Source organism: Dermacentor silvarum, chromosome 2 (genome assembly GCF_013339745.2).
Source record: "Dermacentor silvarum isolate Dsil-2018 chromosome 2, BIME_Dsil_1.4, whole genome shotgun sequence".
Classification (NCBI taxonomy): Eukaryota; Metazoa; Arthropoda; class Arachnida; order Ixodida; family Ixodidae; genus Dermacentor; species Dermacentor silvarum.
In genome coordinates this window covers 103,776,311-103,790,653 of record NC_051155.1, presented here as the reverse complement: position 1 = coordinate 103,790,653, position 14,343 = coordinate 103,776,311, and the positions used below count along the sequence as shown (strand labels likewise).

The 14,343-nt window shown below is 43.4% G+C and overlaps 1 protein-coding gene across 2 annotated transcripts in view; it reads left to right on the top strand.

Moving 5' to 3' along the window:
- The window catches only part of LOC119440266 (kelch-like protein 10), a 55,967-nt gene that overhangs the window by 18,270 nt on the left and 23,354 nt on the right, over positions 1 to 14,343 (top strand). For both annotated transcript variants that reach the window (XM_037705191.2, XM_049661507.1), the window contains exon 3: positions 2,762 to 2,872. In XM_037705191.2, coding sequence (XP_037561119.2) covers positions 2,762 to 2,872 — 111 coding nt within the window. The remainder of the gene's footprint in view (positions 1 to 2,761; positions 2,873 to 14,343) is intronic.

The following is a 14,343-nucleotide window of genomic DNA, read 5'->3' as shown; positions in this document are numbered from 1 at the left end:
GCTACTATCCTCACTTGGTACCGCTAATAATTCGCTATTGCAATCGATGCTTCGCCTTTCAGACAGAACTGCGACGTTTTTTAACCATGTATATACCGCTCTGCGGGTGATTATTACAATATATGTTTTTCCTTTCTAGGACATCTAGAATCGGTGTGCTCACGCGAACCACTTTGCGTATCTAATCCTTTCGCACTGCAAATGTTTGCTCTGTTTGTTGCCTTTGGCGCTTACAATTATCGCTTTCACTGAAAATTGGAACAAAATGAAACCTGATAATACTCCCCAGTTTATTTAATGAGTTCGTTCTACGAGTATGCGCTGATGCTCGCACCATCCAACAAACCAATAGGAAGAATCCCCTGTTGCTCAAGGAAGCAATAAAATCAAACCATAACTAGAAACGGCCCCCTATGGCTCCTTAAAATATAAAAAATGGCATGAATATACCATGCAAACGACCACCTAGTGCGCAAACGTTCTCTGTTGGGTGTACTGTTGTGCTTAATAAGTGTTCGCGCGAAGCTATAGCATCGCGATACAATGACCAAATTTATTGGTACAATAGTCCAACTGAATGTGCTATATTTGCCGACTCTTTCAAATTTTTCAAATTTTCAAATCCGCTAGAAGTCGCGGATCGAGAAAGCACCTGACATGAAACCCGAAACGAAATACCTGAGGCGGAGGTGAGCCAGTGTGCGCGTGGCTTATCAGAGCCGACAGCAGCGCCGCCGCATCTTCCTGAACCAGTCTTGCACGCGTTACCGAAAACAAGTTATCGATTACAGTTACAATTGACTGGGAAGCATGATTTTATGGCGCTAAAGAGACACACGCTCTCAAACCATGTTTTCCAAATGACACCAACTTGCCCATGAAGAAATTTTTTAAGATACACTTACTTCATTCAAAAATGTAAATTATTACACTTACAAATTACTACCCTACGAAAGTAATTGAGAAATGACTCGAAAGTACTCATTAGACCTATGTTACTTTCTTTGGAACTTTTATTGACGTTTCATAGATACAGTAAATAGAACGAGCTGGCCTGGAATTTAGAGTGCGTCCTTTGCAGCCCTCCATATATTGCTTATATGCAGAAACGATTGCTTTAAAAAAAAATTGTCGTGTCATCGTTCCTCGTTTTTGCTGTGGAGACATCATCAGTGATACAGAGAACTGGTTCGAGCAGGAAAAAAGGAGGGAAAAATAGGAATATTAACCAATTAACTCAATGTGCGTGCCGAGGTGCAGAGCGGTGTTGTAACGTACATGTCGATGTTGTGCACAACGCTGCTGTTAATCAGCATCTGGGTCCTTTATGCAGCGCAACGCGTTACTGGGATTGGGACTCGTGGTCGCTGGGACTTAGAGCAGACCTTTCATTCAGCAGTTGGGAGGGGCGCTTGTGTGTGCCGTGTCCTCAGCGTGGTGTCTGCATTTCGTGCCGTTAAAAATATTGTATAGTAAACTTGTATCGGACAGCTAAGCATTCTGGCTGCCACGGCTTCGTCACATTTGACTAAATTTTGTTTAACAATGTGTTGGAGATTTTCATATTCGAAAAAGACAGCGTGAGGGCCTAAGTGTATCTGCACCGAGTCTTTGTTTCATTTTGCTGGAGGCGCGTTGAACTGTCACAACACCTGGCGTCTTCGTACTTTCGACGATCGTAAAACTACGTATGCCGCTAATGCAAAGCATCTTGATTCTGGGCGTTGTAGTAAAAAAGAAAAAAAATCACTGGCCATTCTTGACAGATGGTAAACCAGCGAATGGCAAACTAGACAGATGGCAAACCAGATATAAACAGATGGTAAACCAGATACTAAACGAAATGGTGAAACAGATTCACCGGACAGATGGTAAACCGGCGAAGCTGAAAAGTGGGGCCGCGGTATGAGCCACACGCGATTTTTCTTTGTTTCTTTGTTTCTTTCCTTATTTGTTTCTTTCTTTCTTTGTTTCTTTGTTTCTTTCTTTGTTGTCCCTGGTTCATACCCGCATATCCAGTGCGGGCATGCGCCACACGCGATTTTATTATCGTTAATCGTGACGTAACTGACGAGCATGTGACGTTGTTGATGTCATGACCTATCAGTCATGTTAGTCATACATTCGTACCCTTCCATGCTAATTTTGGTATATGCCAAGTGAACGAGACGCCAGTTTTTGATAGGTTTTCGATAGGTTTATTTCCGCCGGAGGGTTTCTGTGGTCGGACCTCGAGTGTTTCAGCATAGGCTTATACAGCTTCGCTGTCAAAATTTGAACTCTCACTTCTGACAGGTTGACTTCTATTAAATGTTCTTGAGGAGCGCACTTAACTATAATGATTAATGGTGTTTCCTTCTTGGTTAAAGCTATAACAATGGCGGAACAAACCAGTTGAAAAAGATATACCGACAGAGAAATGTCGAGAAACGTCTGCATCATCATCATCATCATCATCATCATCATCATCATCATCATCATCATCATCATCATCACCACCACCGGAAGCAGTAGTAAGAGCAACAGCCTATTTTTATGTCCACTGCAGGACGAAGGCCTCTCCCATGCAGCGATCTCCAATTCCACCTGTTTTGCGCTAGCTGAATCCAGCATGTGCCTGCAAATTTCCTAATGTCATCACCCTACCTAATTTCATACATGGGAAGAAAAGCCAGTATCGGCGATCTTTGGAAGCTGCAATTACACTGTTTTACGCTTAGCCGACGCGGTTACATATGGTGGTTCGCATTGGCATATGCAGGTGTGGAGAGAACGCCTAGCGTGGAGCGCTACTCTCCGCGCACCAGCCAATGGACCGTGGTGTGTCGCATGAATAGGAGACGTAGCGACGCTGCTGCCTGCGCCATCAAAGGTAACAAGCGCGCTCACATGTGAACATTATCAGCCTTCATGACAGTGCTGTAACTCTTCTGTAATCATATTTAGTGGCGAGTTAGGTGGTGAAACCATTACCAGTCGAGATTGATAACGCATCATTTGTGAAACAACGCAGTCACCAAATTCGCAGAAATTGTGCTAAATGAATAAAAATAAGAATGAAACTGGGGGTGTTCGAGAATAGTGAAATTTTTAATCGTATTCAATAATAATCATCGCGGGAAAAAACGCCGCTGAATATCGAATCGATTATCAGATACTTGGCCATTTATTGACGAAGTGGAAGATAGTGGAAGATAGATAGTAAAAAACGCTTATATACATAATTTATTAGACGCATGTAATGCCGTTTGCAACTATAGGCGTCTGGAAGACTGAGGAGATTAAGGTATACGCAAAGTATTTGAGTTACCCGATGCTCCATGAAACAGTAATGAAGACAGTATTCGAAGAAGCGGACAGCATGTCACAAGATGCACGTAGTGTGCTGCACGTTGCGGCAGTGCGCATTGTTTGAACGAGTTGCAAACCTTATGAGAGCGGCCACATAATAATACTGTTTTTCTTAAATTGAAACAGCAAATTCGTGCGCATAGGCTGCCTAAATGCTAGGCTTATTTATTGAATGACTTGAAACTATTGAATTGAATTTATCTGCCCCACGCGTTCACTCACAAAGTGGTCCCTGTCCGCGACAACTGTTGCTTTCGTGCAGCAGAATAATTTGGATCAACTTCCACAAGTATTCTGTTTTCTCCCTCGAGACTCGCCATAAGTGTAGCTATCCAGAAACGAATATTCGATAACTTGGAATAATCAATTCAAGAATTGAATGCGAAACTAACAGCACTGACTTGTCCATTTGTATTAAAAAATGCAATATTCGCATGCTCCTAAATAATACAAATAATATGCCCAAAGAATCCTAGTTGGAACAAAATCGTTTATGACTAGTGCTCTGAATCAAATCGCATTTACGATGACGAAGCGCAGTATTAGTGATGTAGAAGCATTTTGTGTTGGGATATTTGATCTAACAATGCTACATGACGACATGCGCGTAAAGTGATGTAAGGTTGTAAGTGGCACTTTGCAAGTAATATATTCTCGCTGAACATTTCCGTAAGCAAACTATATTGCGCTCTTTCGTACCTTTTAATTTTACATGGAACCATTCACTGTCTATGGAATGTGGAATACCTCTTGTAGACATGCACTGAGCGATAACGTCCTTTACATTGTCATGCTACAATTTCTCTTCCCGAGAATAACATATTAGCTATTGTGGCTTAATGTGCGTCGCACACAGTTGACACGTGGATTTCATATTCGCCAACTCAATAGCAGGAGTAGCTTCGGGTGACCAGTGAATAACGTTAGTAGGACGTTCTGGTGGGCTAGTTGGTTCATAGCTTTTAGAAGTTTATAAACTGCGCAAGAAAACGAAGACACAAGAAGAAAACACACACGACACCACGAGCGCAATAACGTTAGCATTCACAAGGTTGCGGCAACTAACAAGATATGAAAAGAACAACACACAAATTACACAAGAAAACAAGAAATATGATGCTGCTGCGTCATGGTGGCTAAATACAATGTACGCTGAGAACTCGATGTCAAAAAAAGACACGCAAATGGTCGCTCTTGCAGAATAAGGTGGTAACGGTAAATGTATGTTCTGCTCTGATTTCTTTATATGCATTGCTCATTTGCACTTGTGCTAATCGCGTAATCTATTACCATTATGTGACCTAGGGTGCAGGGAGTTACAGCGGTCGGAAGCGAGAGCTTGTGAATATTTATTGACTAGAATGCGCTGGAAAAGTTCTTGTGTTGCATGAGGTATCTTGTATGGAATATAGTTCAAAACTAGAGCATTCAACTTATGATAACTGCCGGTACATTAGACCATTGGTAGTGCACTACAAACACACTCGCGCATTTTATGCGACCTAATTGCCCCTGGTTAAATGAAGCTTCACATTACGGCAAGATCAATGCTGCCACTGTCGTGTACGAATCGTTACCTTGGCGATACGATAACGGTATGCACAGTCTCGACAAAAAGGATAAAGACCACAGGTGTCGCGTAAAAAATATTCACAGAGCACGTCCGCGCGTTACGTATTTAATCAAGGTATTTGTTTGAATTGGTTCACCTATTTATTTGCGTAGTTAACGCACCTTACAGGCCCCTTGGTGGGGCATTGAGTAAGTAAGGCTAAAAATGAACTAACAGCATGAGGAACTCACTTACTGGACCCAGTGACAAATCTAGGAACAAAGGTACTATAAACGAGGAACACCAATAAACCATTCCTAATCAATATTACTACACGATGACAAAGAAAACATAGGCTGAATTGAAGAAAACAGCTGCGTAAGTACTCGACCAATGCAATGCCGCATAAATAGGTCTACATAAATGCATGCGCAGTGTAAATACCCCACCAATGAAACACATGGACAAAGTTCCACGTTGCATGGCTGTGCCATAACATATTAGGTTAACAATAGGGATTTATTTACAAGCGTTAGGTGGAGAGCGCCGAACAGGACAAGGCTGTAGAGCGATCATCGTCTTTCGCCAGCTGATACTCTTCTATCTTTAGTGCACATCCAATGTAATAATTATTTGAACTTTTGCTGACGCCATGGCCTCTAAACCTTTCTTAAGAAATGCACATGCACAGTCACTTTGGGTAAAGTACTGCTTGAAATTTCAAGTCATGAGCTGCAGCTTTCCGATGTTTCTTGAAACAATTCTCTAATCAATAAATGCTGCCAGAGCAATCACATGTGGTCTAAACTCGAAAGCAAACATACATGAGAATAAGCTAAGAAACGCGCATAGATCCCTGAGATGGAAGTTAATGCGCCTAACGTTAAGTTGTATGAAGACGGTAGTGTGGGTGGAGAAGCAGGCAGGGGTAACTAATACACTAGCGTCCTTTTATTGCGAGAGCAATTATATGGACACTCATAGAGGATTTCTTCCGTCGGCGTCGCCGTCGCCGTGAGGTTCCGTATGACGTCAACGGCGATGAAATCATCGCCGCACGCTGGACGCTGTATGTGTGAGTAAAAGGGCGCGAGGGACGCGCGCTTTCACGGGGAGCGAACGCACGGCGGAATGAATGAATGCGGCTTATGCAGGCTTTCGTCATATGCAGTATAACTTACAGCACCCCTTACCTTCACTTACGGAAAAACACAGGGTGCAGAAAAAACGCGCGTTCTGCGCCGTGCTCCCTGAAGGGCTGCAGAATTAAGCGTCTCTTTCCTCCTTTACAATCGCCATATATAGAGAGCAAACGCGACTTTTTCCGTCTCGCGAAAGGCTTTGGGGGGACGGGAGGGAGGGGAGGCGACGTTTAGCTGCGGCACCAAATGCGCATTTATATAAAAAAATTACTGCATCTCCCGCTAATCATGTGTGGATGCGAAGCAGCGGGGAGATGGTTAGCTTGAGCTGGAGATGTTTTTGCGGCAGCGGCCCGAGCGCTCATCGCGGCGCTGCACAGGAGTGAGAATGAGGCGCGCGCGCTCCGTCATTTTCGTACCGCGGAACTACCGTGGCGCCCACAGCGGAGTATGCAGCTTGAGCGGGAGATGGTTTCGCGGCAGCGGCCCGAGCGCTCATCGCAAAGGCGAGAGAATTAGAATCACTGGAAAAAAATTCAGAGTACCGCAAAGGTACGCGGCATGCCGGCAACATTGGGTGGCGGCGGCCATATCCCTTCCAAACCGCCGACGCGCTGTAGCGATGCTAGCGTGCATTGAGTAGCGTTGAGTTAACTGACGGATTTCCACCCTAGATTTCGCGTTCCGTTTTGCGAAACTGGATTATTTTTGTGTTTTTCTTCAAGTGGATGTCCCAAGTGACACCGAGATATCAACGGTAATGAAAGTACTGCGAGATAAGCGACGGAACGTATAAAATGTGCGGCGATGGTTCCGATGCTCTACGTGTCGCTTTAGGGACTTCGTCTTGCGTCAAGTGCTATGTGCAGAGCTGCTGCAAACATACTTGTATGCGCCCAGTGAATTCGCTTGAAAGGTCTTTCACGTGAAAACTGGGCCTTGAGGTTGTGTTGTGCTAAAAACGCAGCTTGACAGCCGATGGAATATGCAGCGGGTGTTTAGGTTGCCTTCATAGTGCTCGTTCGCGTCCTTTCGAAGTACAAAAGCAAGTGAATGCAAACAGCTTACTGCTGCGCTGGTTTATCTGTATAATATGGAGCGAAGTGCGAGCAGTAATTTTTATGTAGATTTATAGAGTTACCTGTCAGGTACTAGTGATAAAACGCCAGTAGCCGCTGCAAGCAAACTTCGCGTCTTGCAGCTACTGGCGTGTTTGCAAATCCGTGCTTGTTATGTTCTCATCGATTTGTCAAATAAGCTCTCTGAAGGTAACGTTGTAAATGACTGGTTAACAGCTTTTAATTCACGCGAAACTCAAGCAGGTATCCGCACACGGCTATAAAGAATGTGTGCGAATGTCTTTTTGTACCTTTGATAACGTGAACCTTTTTGTGCACTAATTTACAATCTGTTCCTGTGTTCTGGAGTATCGTGTTGACATTTCCAGTACTAAACAGTGGTGCGGTTTTCCTATATTTATTTTCGATCGTGCTCCTTTTATTGTATACCCTTTATGTGAATCGGATCATTAACACAAAAAGATATTTTCAAAAGAAAAGTTGCGAAGACAAGGTAAAAACTAGGCTTCTGAAACGGAATTGTAACATTGAGCACTTCCATTTTTTAAATGATGCTCTTATCACTGCACTCATGGCATAAAAAATGTATGCCGGTGTTTATAGAGGTGTTGTACCTGTTGACAAGCACTCATAATCATGCTGTAGCAGGTTTGCAATAAATTACTATTTTACACCCTCCCTGCATAAGGGACACCATACCATTTGTCGCTGAATTGCTTCATGCTGTCAGCAAAATCTGCATTTTCAGAACAGCATGCAGTCACAAAGTAAGATGTGGAGGCAAGCAACATATTTATTTCACAACAGTAATATACGCCACTGAAGAAATATTCTTTATTGCAACACCAAGTTTTCAAACAATAGCAGGCATTCGACAGTGAAACATCTAGCCCGACGGCAGTGTTTAACATTACAACTGCAGAGTTAATTGTGGACAAACAAAGGAAGCCTCATCCTAGAGTCATTATTTCAACAAGGAGACTTGGCCTTCATCAGGGTCCCGAAAAAGACACATGCTCTTGTCGAAACGTTTGGTCTGGGTTGAGGCTTCCATTATTCATCGATTGTTATGCAAGTCTCCATATCTTGTTACCCTTTTCATCTTGCCTGAAGTGCAGAATTATGCTTTTGAGAAACACTGGCACAATGGTAGTCTAGAAGCTCTATTGACACACCTATACACTAATTAAAGAACACGCCATTAAGATTTTGTACCATGAATATCACCCATGTTTCAGTGATCATGCACACTAACAAACATTAGACATGTCAAAAACATTTTATACATTTTGCACTCTGCCATGTAACAAGTAGGTACTAAATATCCTGGAGGTACACCCTCCAGGTTATTACTTATTTTACAGTACTGAAATAAAATTGCTAGGAAAGCTACTGTAACTAGGTCAAATACACATGTTTGAAAATGAGATTTTAAAATATCACAAAGAGCAAGATATGTGGAGTGCCGTCAAGACGAAGTCGAAGTGGCGCGAGTACCGGAGGAGAAGAGGGAGAAGAAGAAGAAGTTCAATAAAATGTAGGAACGGCTTTATCCGTCTCCGTTGAGTTCTTCATATTTTGGCGCAGTCGCAGAGGATTAAAACTAGTTCGCGTTGAGAAGACTCGCCGAACGGGAAGATGGACACGCCGGGTAACTACCATCCAAGTGACAAGAGCGACGCTGACTCGGGCAGGTCTTCTACATCGATCGAGCCGCTCATCGACGTCACCAGCAAGGCAAGCTGACGCGAGTGTCCCTTGACAGAGAGAGGTACGGCTGAATTTCGCAGTTTGATGCACCATGACGAGAACTACTGTCAGACACCGTCCAATGAGTCACCTTCTGGACAGAATGCCATATCTATTATGATTGACTTACTGCAGATTCAGTCAAAGCAGGTTGACAAACAGTCACAGCTCTTGAACATATTCAGCCAGGCGGCATTACACAGAGCCGTTCCAAAAGGTGATGCCATTAAGCCGGACCATTTTGATGGTATATCAACGGCTGCCACTACGTGGATTGGCTTTAATGAATACGCCTGCCAACAAAATCGATGGGATTCGGACGATGACAAGATAAGAAACCTCAGGCCATTTTTGTCGGGAATTGCGAAAAAGTGGTTCGACATGAGAATCTTAGACCACCTTAGTGACACGTGGAGTCAATGGAAACAGAGCTTCCTGACATCGTTTGAAATTAACCGGTTAGAACGGTGGAACAATGCCATTTTGTTTAGACACAAAGTCGGAAGCCTTCAAGAATACTTTTATGAAAAGCGAAGGCTACTCCTGCTCGCTGACGCAAACCTTCCCGAGACATAAATTGTGCCACTGATTATGCTAGGCATGAACAAAGACTCAGAAACAGCTGCTGGCCAGATCTCCTAAGACCGTCGAGGATCTCTTGCTCGCCCTAAATAACGTTGTTGTACACTCCCTTGCGCATGCCGACCGACATCTAACTACACGGAAGAAAACCAAAAATGTTGGTCAAGTGGACGCCAACAGCATAGTAACCCGAGAGCAGATGAACACAGAAGCGAAAAAAATATCACTTGGGAGTGAAAGGATGGAAAGCCAAGTACAGTGTAAGGACAGTGCATCTGTGTCATACAACGGCAGAGCTGTTGTATATTTATTGAAGACTAACATTCTTCATGCCGAAATGAAAATTAATGGCAGAGGCACGCATGTGCTAGTGGACACAGGAGCGTCTGTGAGTCTCATAAATGAGGTCCTGGCAGACAAAAGGGAAATCCGACAAGATAAAGCAGTGGAGGTGCAAAGTTACGACGGCAGCAGAAGAATTCTGCATTACTGGACAACAGTAATTGTTAAATGCCAGAATCGGACAATCGAGGTTAAGGCACTTGTGAGGAATGACGTGAATTTTTCTTTCATACTGTCAAGGCCGGACATGAGGCGCCTTAAGTTAAACATATCTTGGAAAGATGAATTAACTATCGACTCAACTTTAGAAGACAACTGCTTGGCACAATAAACGCAGGTTAGGACGGTGAGAAACGCAGACGAGATACTGACAACGTATCCTGAGCTCATCTGCGTTGGAGCGTACCCTCCTGCGACTCCTTTCCTGGAAGTTCCATTCAAGCTGCGAGACACAAATGTAGTCCGCAAGAAGCCCTATCCGCTATCTCACGAGAAGAAAATATGGCTAAAAACGAACTGCAAAAAATGCTAGATGCTAACATCATCAGGCTCTCGACATCCCCGTTTGCTTCACCTATAACAATTGTGCCTAAGGAGGACGGTACGTTCAGGTTGTGCACGGACTACCGATTGATAAACCGACAGACAGACTTGTTTCCATTTCCTATGCCACGGATCAATGACATAATTAATGAAACTGGCGGATGTGAGTGGTTTTCGCGAATCGATCTCTGCAAAGGTTATTGGCAAGTTCCTCTACAAGAAGAATACAAGAAGTTCACAGCTTTTGTTACACCTATCGATGTGTACGAATACAACAGGCTCCCATTTGGCTGGAAGAACTCGGGCACCTGGTTTCAAAAAATGATGAACAATGTTCTATCTGCTTGTACCGAACAATTTTGTAATGTCTACGTGGACGACATAATTGTGTACTCTAAAACAGAGGACCAGCACGCAAAGCATTTATCACAGGTTTTGGAAGCACTGAGTAAAGCCAAGTTGAAGATCAATGTCAGAAAAAGCGAGTTCTCCAAGCGGTCTGTGGTATTTCTGGGCAGAGTGTTTGACAAGTTGAAGATCGATGTCAGAAAAAGCGAGTTCTCCAAACGGTCTGTGGTATTTCTGGGCAGAGTGTTTGACAAGTTGAAGATCAATGTCAGGAAAAGCGAGTTCTCCAAGCGGTCTGTGGTATTTCTGGGCAGAGTGTTTGACAAGTTGAAGATCAATGTCAGAAAAAGCGAGTTATCCAAGCGGTCTGTGGTATTTCTGGGCAGAGTGTTTGACAAGTTGAAGATCAATGTCAGAAAAAGCGAGTTCTCCAAGCGGTCTGTGGTATTTCTGGCCAGAGTGTTTGACAAGTTGAAGATCAATGTCAGAAAAAGCGAGTTCTCCAAGCGGTCTGTGGTATTTCTGGGCAGAGTTTTTGACGGCCACACGAAAAGCACCAAAGCAGAGTCTGTCGAGAGGATAAAGACATTGCCTCGGCCTTATGATTTGCATTCATTGCGAGTTTTTCTAGGTCTGTCTGGACACTTTCGAGCCTTCATACCACACTACGCCACCATGACGAAGTACTTGACATCTCTTACACAGAAAGGTGCACCGTTTGTTTGGAGTGAACATTTCGAACAAACGTATCAAACACTTGTCAACATCATATCTTCAGATCCGGTCTTGATACTTCCGGACTTCGAAAAACCTTTCGAGCTCTGCACGGACGCATCACTTTATGGAACTGGGGCTGTACTCTACCAACGGGATGACTCACAGCCACCAGCGCGCCAACTCAAGGCTGTGGGTTATTACTCATACACATTTACGAAAGCGCAAGAAAACTACCCTACTACAGAAAAGGAAGCACTTGCAGTGGTAAGGGCTGTAAGGTATTTCCGAACGTATCTTGAAGGTCGACAGTTCAAGCTGTTTACAGACAACAAAGCACTTACCTATCTTCTCAATCTCTCTCAACCGAAAGGCAGAATTGCAAGGTGGATCAACGAACTGCAGCAATTCACATTTGAAGTGACCCACAGACCAGGGGACAAGCTACCAGAAGCTGATGCATTATCGAGGCTGCATATTTCATCAGCAGCAAATACGGAAAAAGTGTGCGCCATCGACATCTGGGAGGGAACAGAGGAAATTCGACCACAGGGCGAGAAGTTTTACGTGCCAGAAACATGCCGGACAAGAATCTTGCGACTTTACCACGACAGCGCCGAATCGGGTGGGCATGACGGATTCTCAAAGAGGTTCAGAAACATAAACCAGCGCTTTACCTGGGAAAGTATGAAAGAAGACGTACACGAATATGTCCGAACTTGCCACCTGTGTCAAATGGCTAAAGCCAAATTCAAACCTAGAGGAAACGAAATGGTCATTCCTGAGTATTCGAGCGTACCCTTTGAAGTCGTCCACCTCGACTTCGCTGAAGCCAAAAAGAAGGGGGAAGGCGTGCGGAGGACGCAGGCTTTCCTTGTCGCCATTGACGAATGTACAAGAATGGCAGCAGCTAAATGTGGAAAGGAGAATGCCAACTCTGTAATCACCCTAATGGAACGCGTCATTTTCAAGACAACTAAAGTATTGGTCTCTGATAATGGACCTGCTTTCCGTAGCGAAAAGCTCAGAAGATGGGCCGAACAGAGAGGCATCACTCTAAGGTTTTCGACTCCGTACCATCCGGAATCAACGCACTCGCAGAAAGGTTAATTCGCGACCTCAAGAAGTATTTGGATTTATACCCTACCTTCCCTGGTGGATGGAAATGTGCCTTGGAAGCTGCAGTGACTCACCACAATAACACCTACACGGAGGGGTTGGGCTGCAGCCCATACTTTTGTTCAAATGGAAGAAGTCTTTGGCTTCCTGCAGATCATCAGTTAGGAATCGCCGGCCGCGTTATTCTTCTAGAGACCCCCAAGACAGCCGAACAGCAAATGAAATATAAATTGGGAATGAAGAGAAACTTCGACAATAGGCACTATCATAAGTTGCCTGTGGTTGAACCTGGAAGTTTTATACTAGTCAAGAAAGGACTGAGTGGCTCCAAGTGCCAATTTAGTGGTCCATGCATGGTCACCAAAACGGCAAGCCAGCAAGGAATCCTCAAGTCAGTGTACTACGAGACTCCGGCGAAGACGATCGAAGTTAGCTCCATTGGAAACATCATCCCGTACCATCCCAGGAGGGATGGAGTCAGAGGCCCCGGAAAATGTGGAGTGCCGTCAAGACGAAGTCGAAGTGGCGCGAGTACCGGAGGAGAAGGAGAAAAAGAAGTTCAATAAAATGGAGGAACGGCTTTATCCGTTTCCGTAATAGTAGATATAGTAATCATGGACACGCACAATAACAAACATTTGACATGTTAAAAACCTTATACATTTTGCACTCTGCCATGTCACAAGCAGGCACTTAATAGCTTACTTGTACAATACAGAAATGAACTTGCCAGGAAAGCGACTGCGACTAGGACAAATACATGTAACTTAGTCTATAAATAGGATTTAAATATATGACAGAGTGAGATGTATTGATTATGGACTTGCACAATAACTGCAAATGTGTTATGAAAATGAAATTATGCATTTCAATCTCTGCCATGTCACGAGCAGGGACTAAAGAGTTAGTTCACCCTCCAGGTTATATGTATTTCTACAGTACACAAACAGAATTGCCAGGAAAGCTACTATGACTAGTACAAATAGACATACTCATCTATCAATAGAAATTTAATATGTCACAGAGTAAGAGATAGTCAATTGCACAGAACTGTAATTTGTAAACAAGCGTCCTGTTTACCGTTTCACGACTGACACAGTAATTAAAACAAATAGATAGTAATAAACAATATTAAAGTAGTAATAAAAACTCAATAAATCAGCAAAATATGGTGATAATGCCTTTTTCACTTGCTAGGAATGATATGTCCATTGCTCTGGGTAAGCAGCATCATAGCTAATACATAAAAATATATTACACTTTAAAATTTTGTCACATTCGACTCTAGGAAATAAAAGCCTACTACCGAGTTTGCACTTCGCTTCTGAAAACTTAAGCTACATTCACATTTCTTTCACACAGTAAGCTGCAGCTGATAAACTACACTGATACCACAGTATTCGTTATGACCAGAGGTTCTCAAGAGCAAACAATTATATAAACCCTCTAAAAATAAAATTGTTGCAATAGCAGGAAGACCTACAGGGACACTAAAGAGAAACACTAACTGAACTTTTACTAATAAAGTAATCTGTCCAAACGATGTTCTTTTGGAGAGTTATCTCTGCAGGCAGTGACCATCCATTGTCGCGGAGGTACTCATAACCTCTTGATCCGTAGGCGAGTCGAGCTTTTAATCACTCCTGTATTGTTTTGTCAGTCCACGCAGATCCCCTCATGGTCCCTAGGCTTTTTGCAGATAACGCAATTGATCTTCTACAAAAATCTTCTTGAAGGACTGCCGCAGGTTTCTGCATTCTTCTTCAGCCTTGGCTCGTTTTTTTCCGTTCCAAGTTGAGTTGCCGTTTCAAAACTAAAAAAC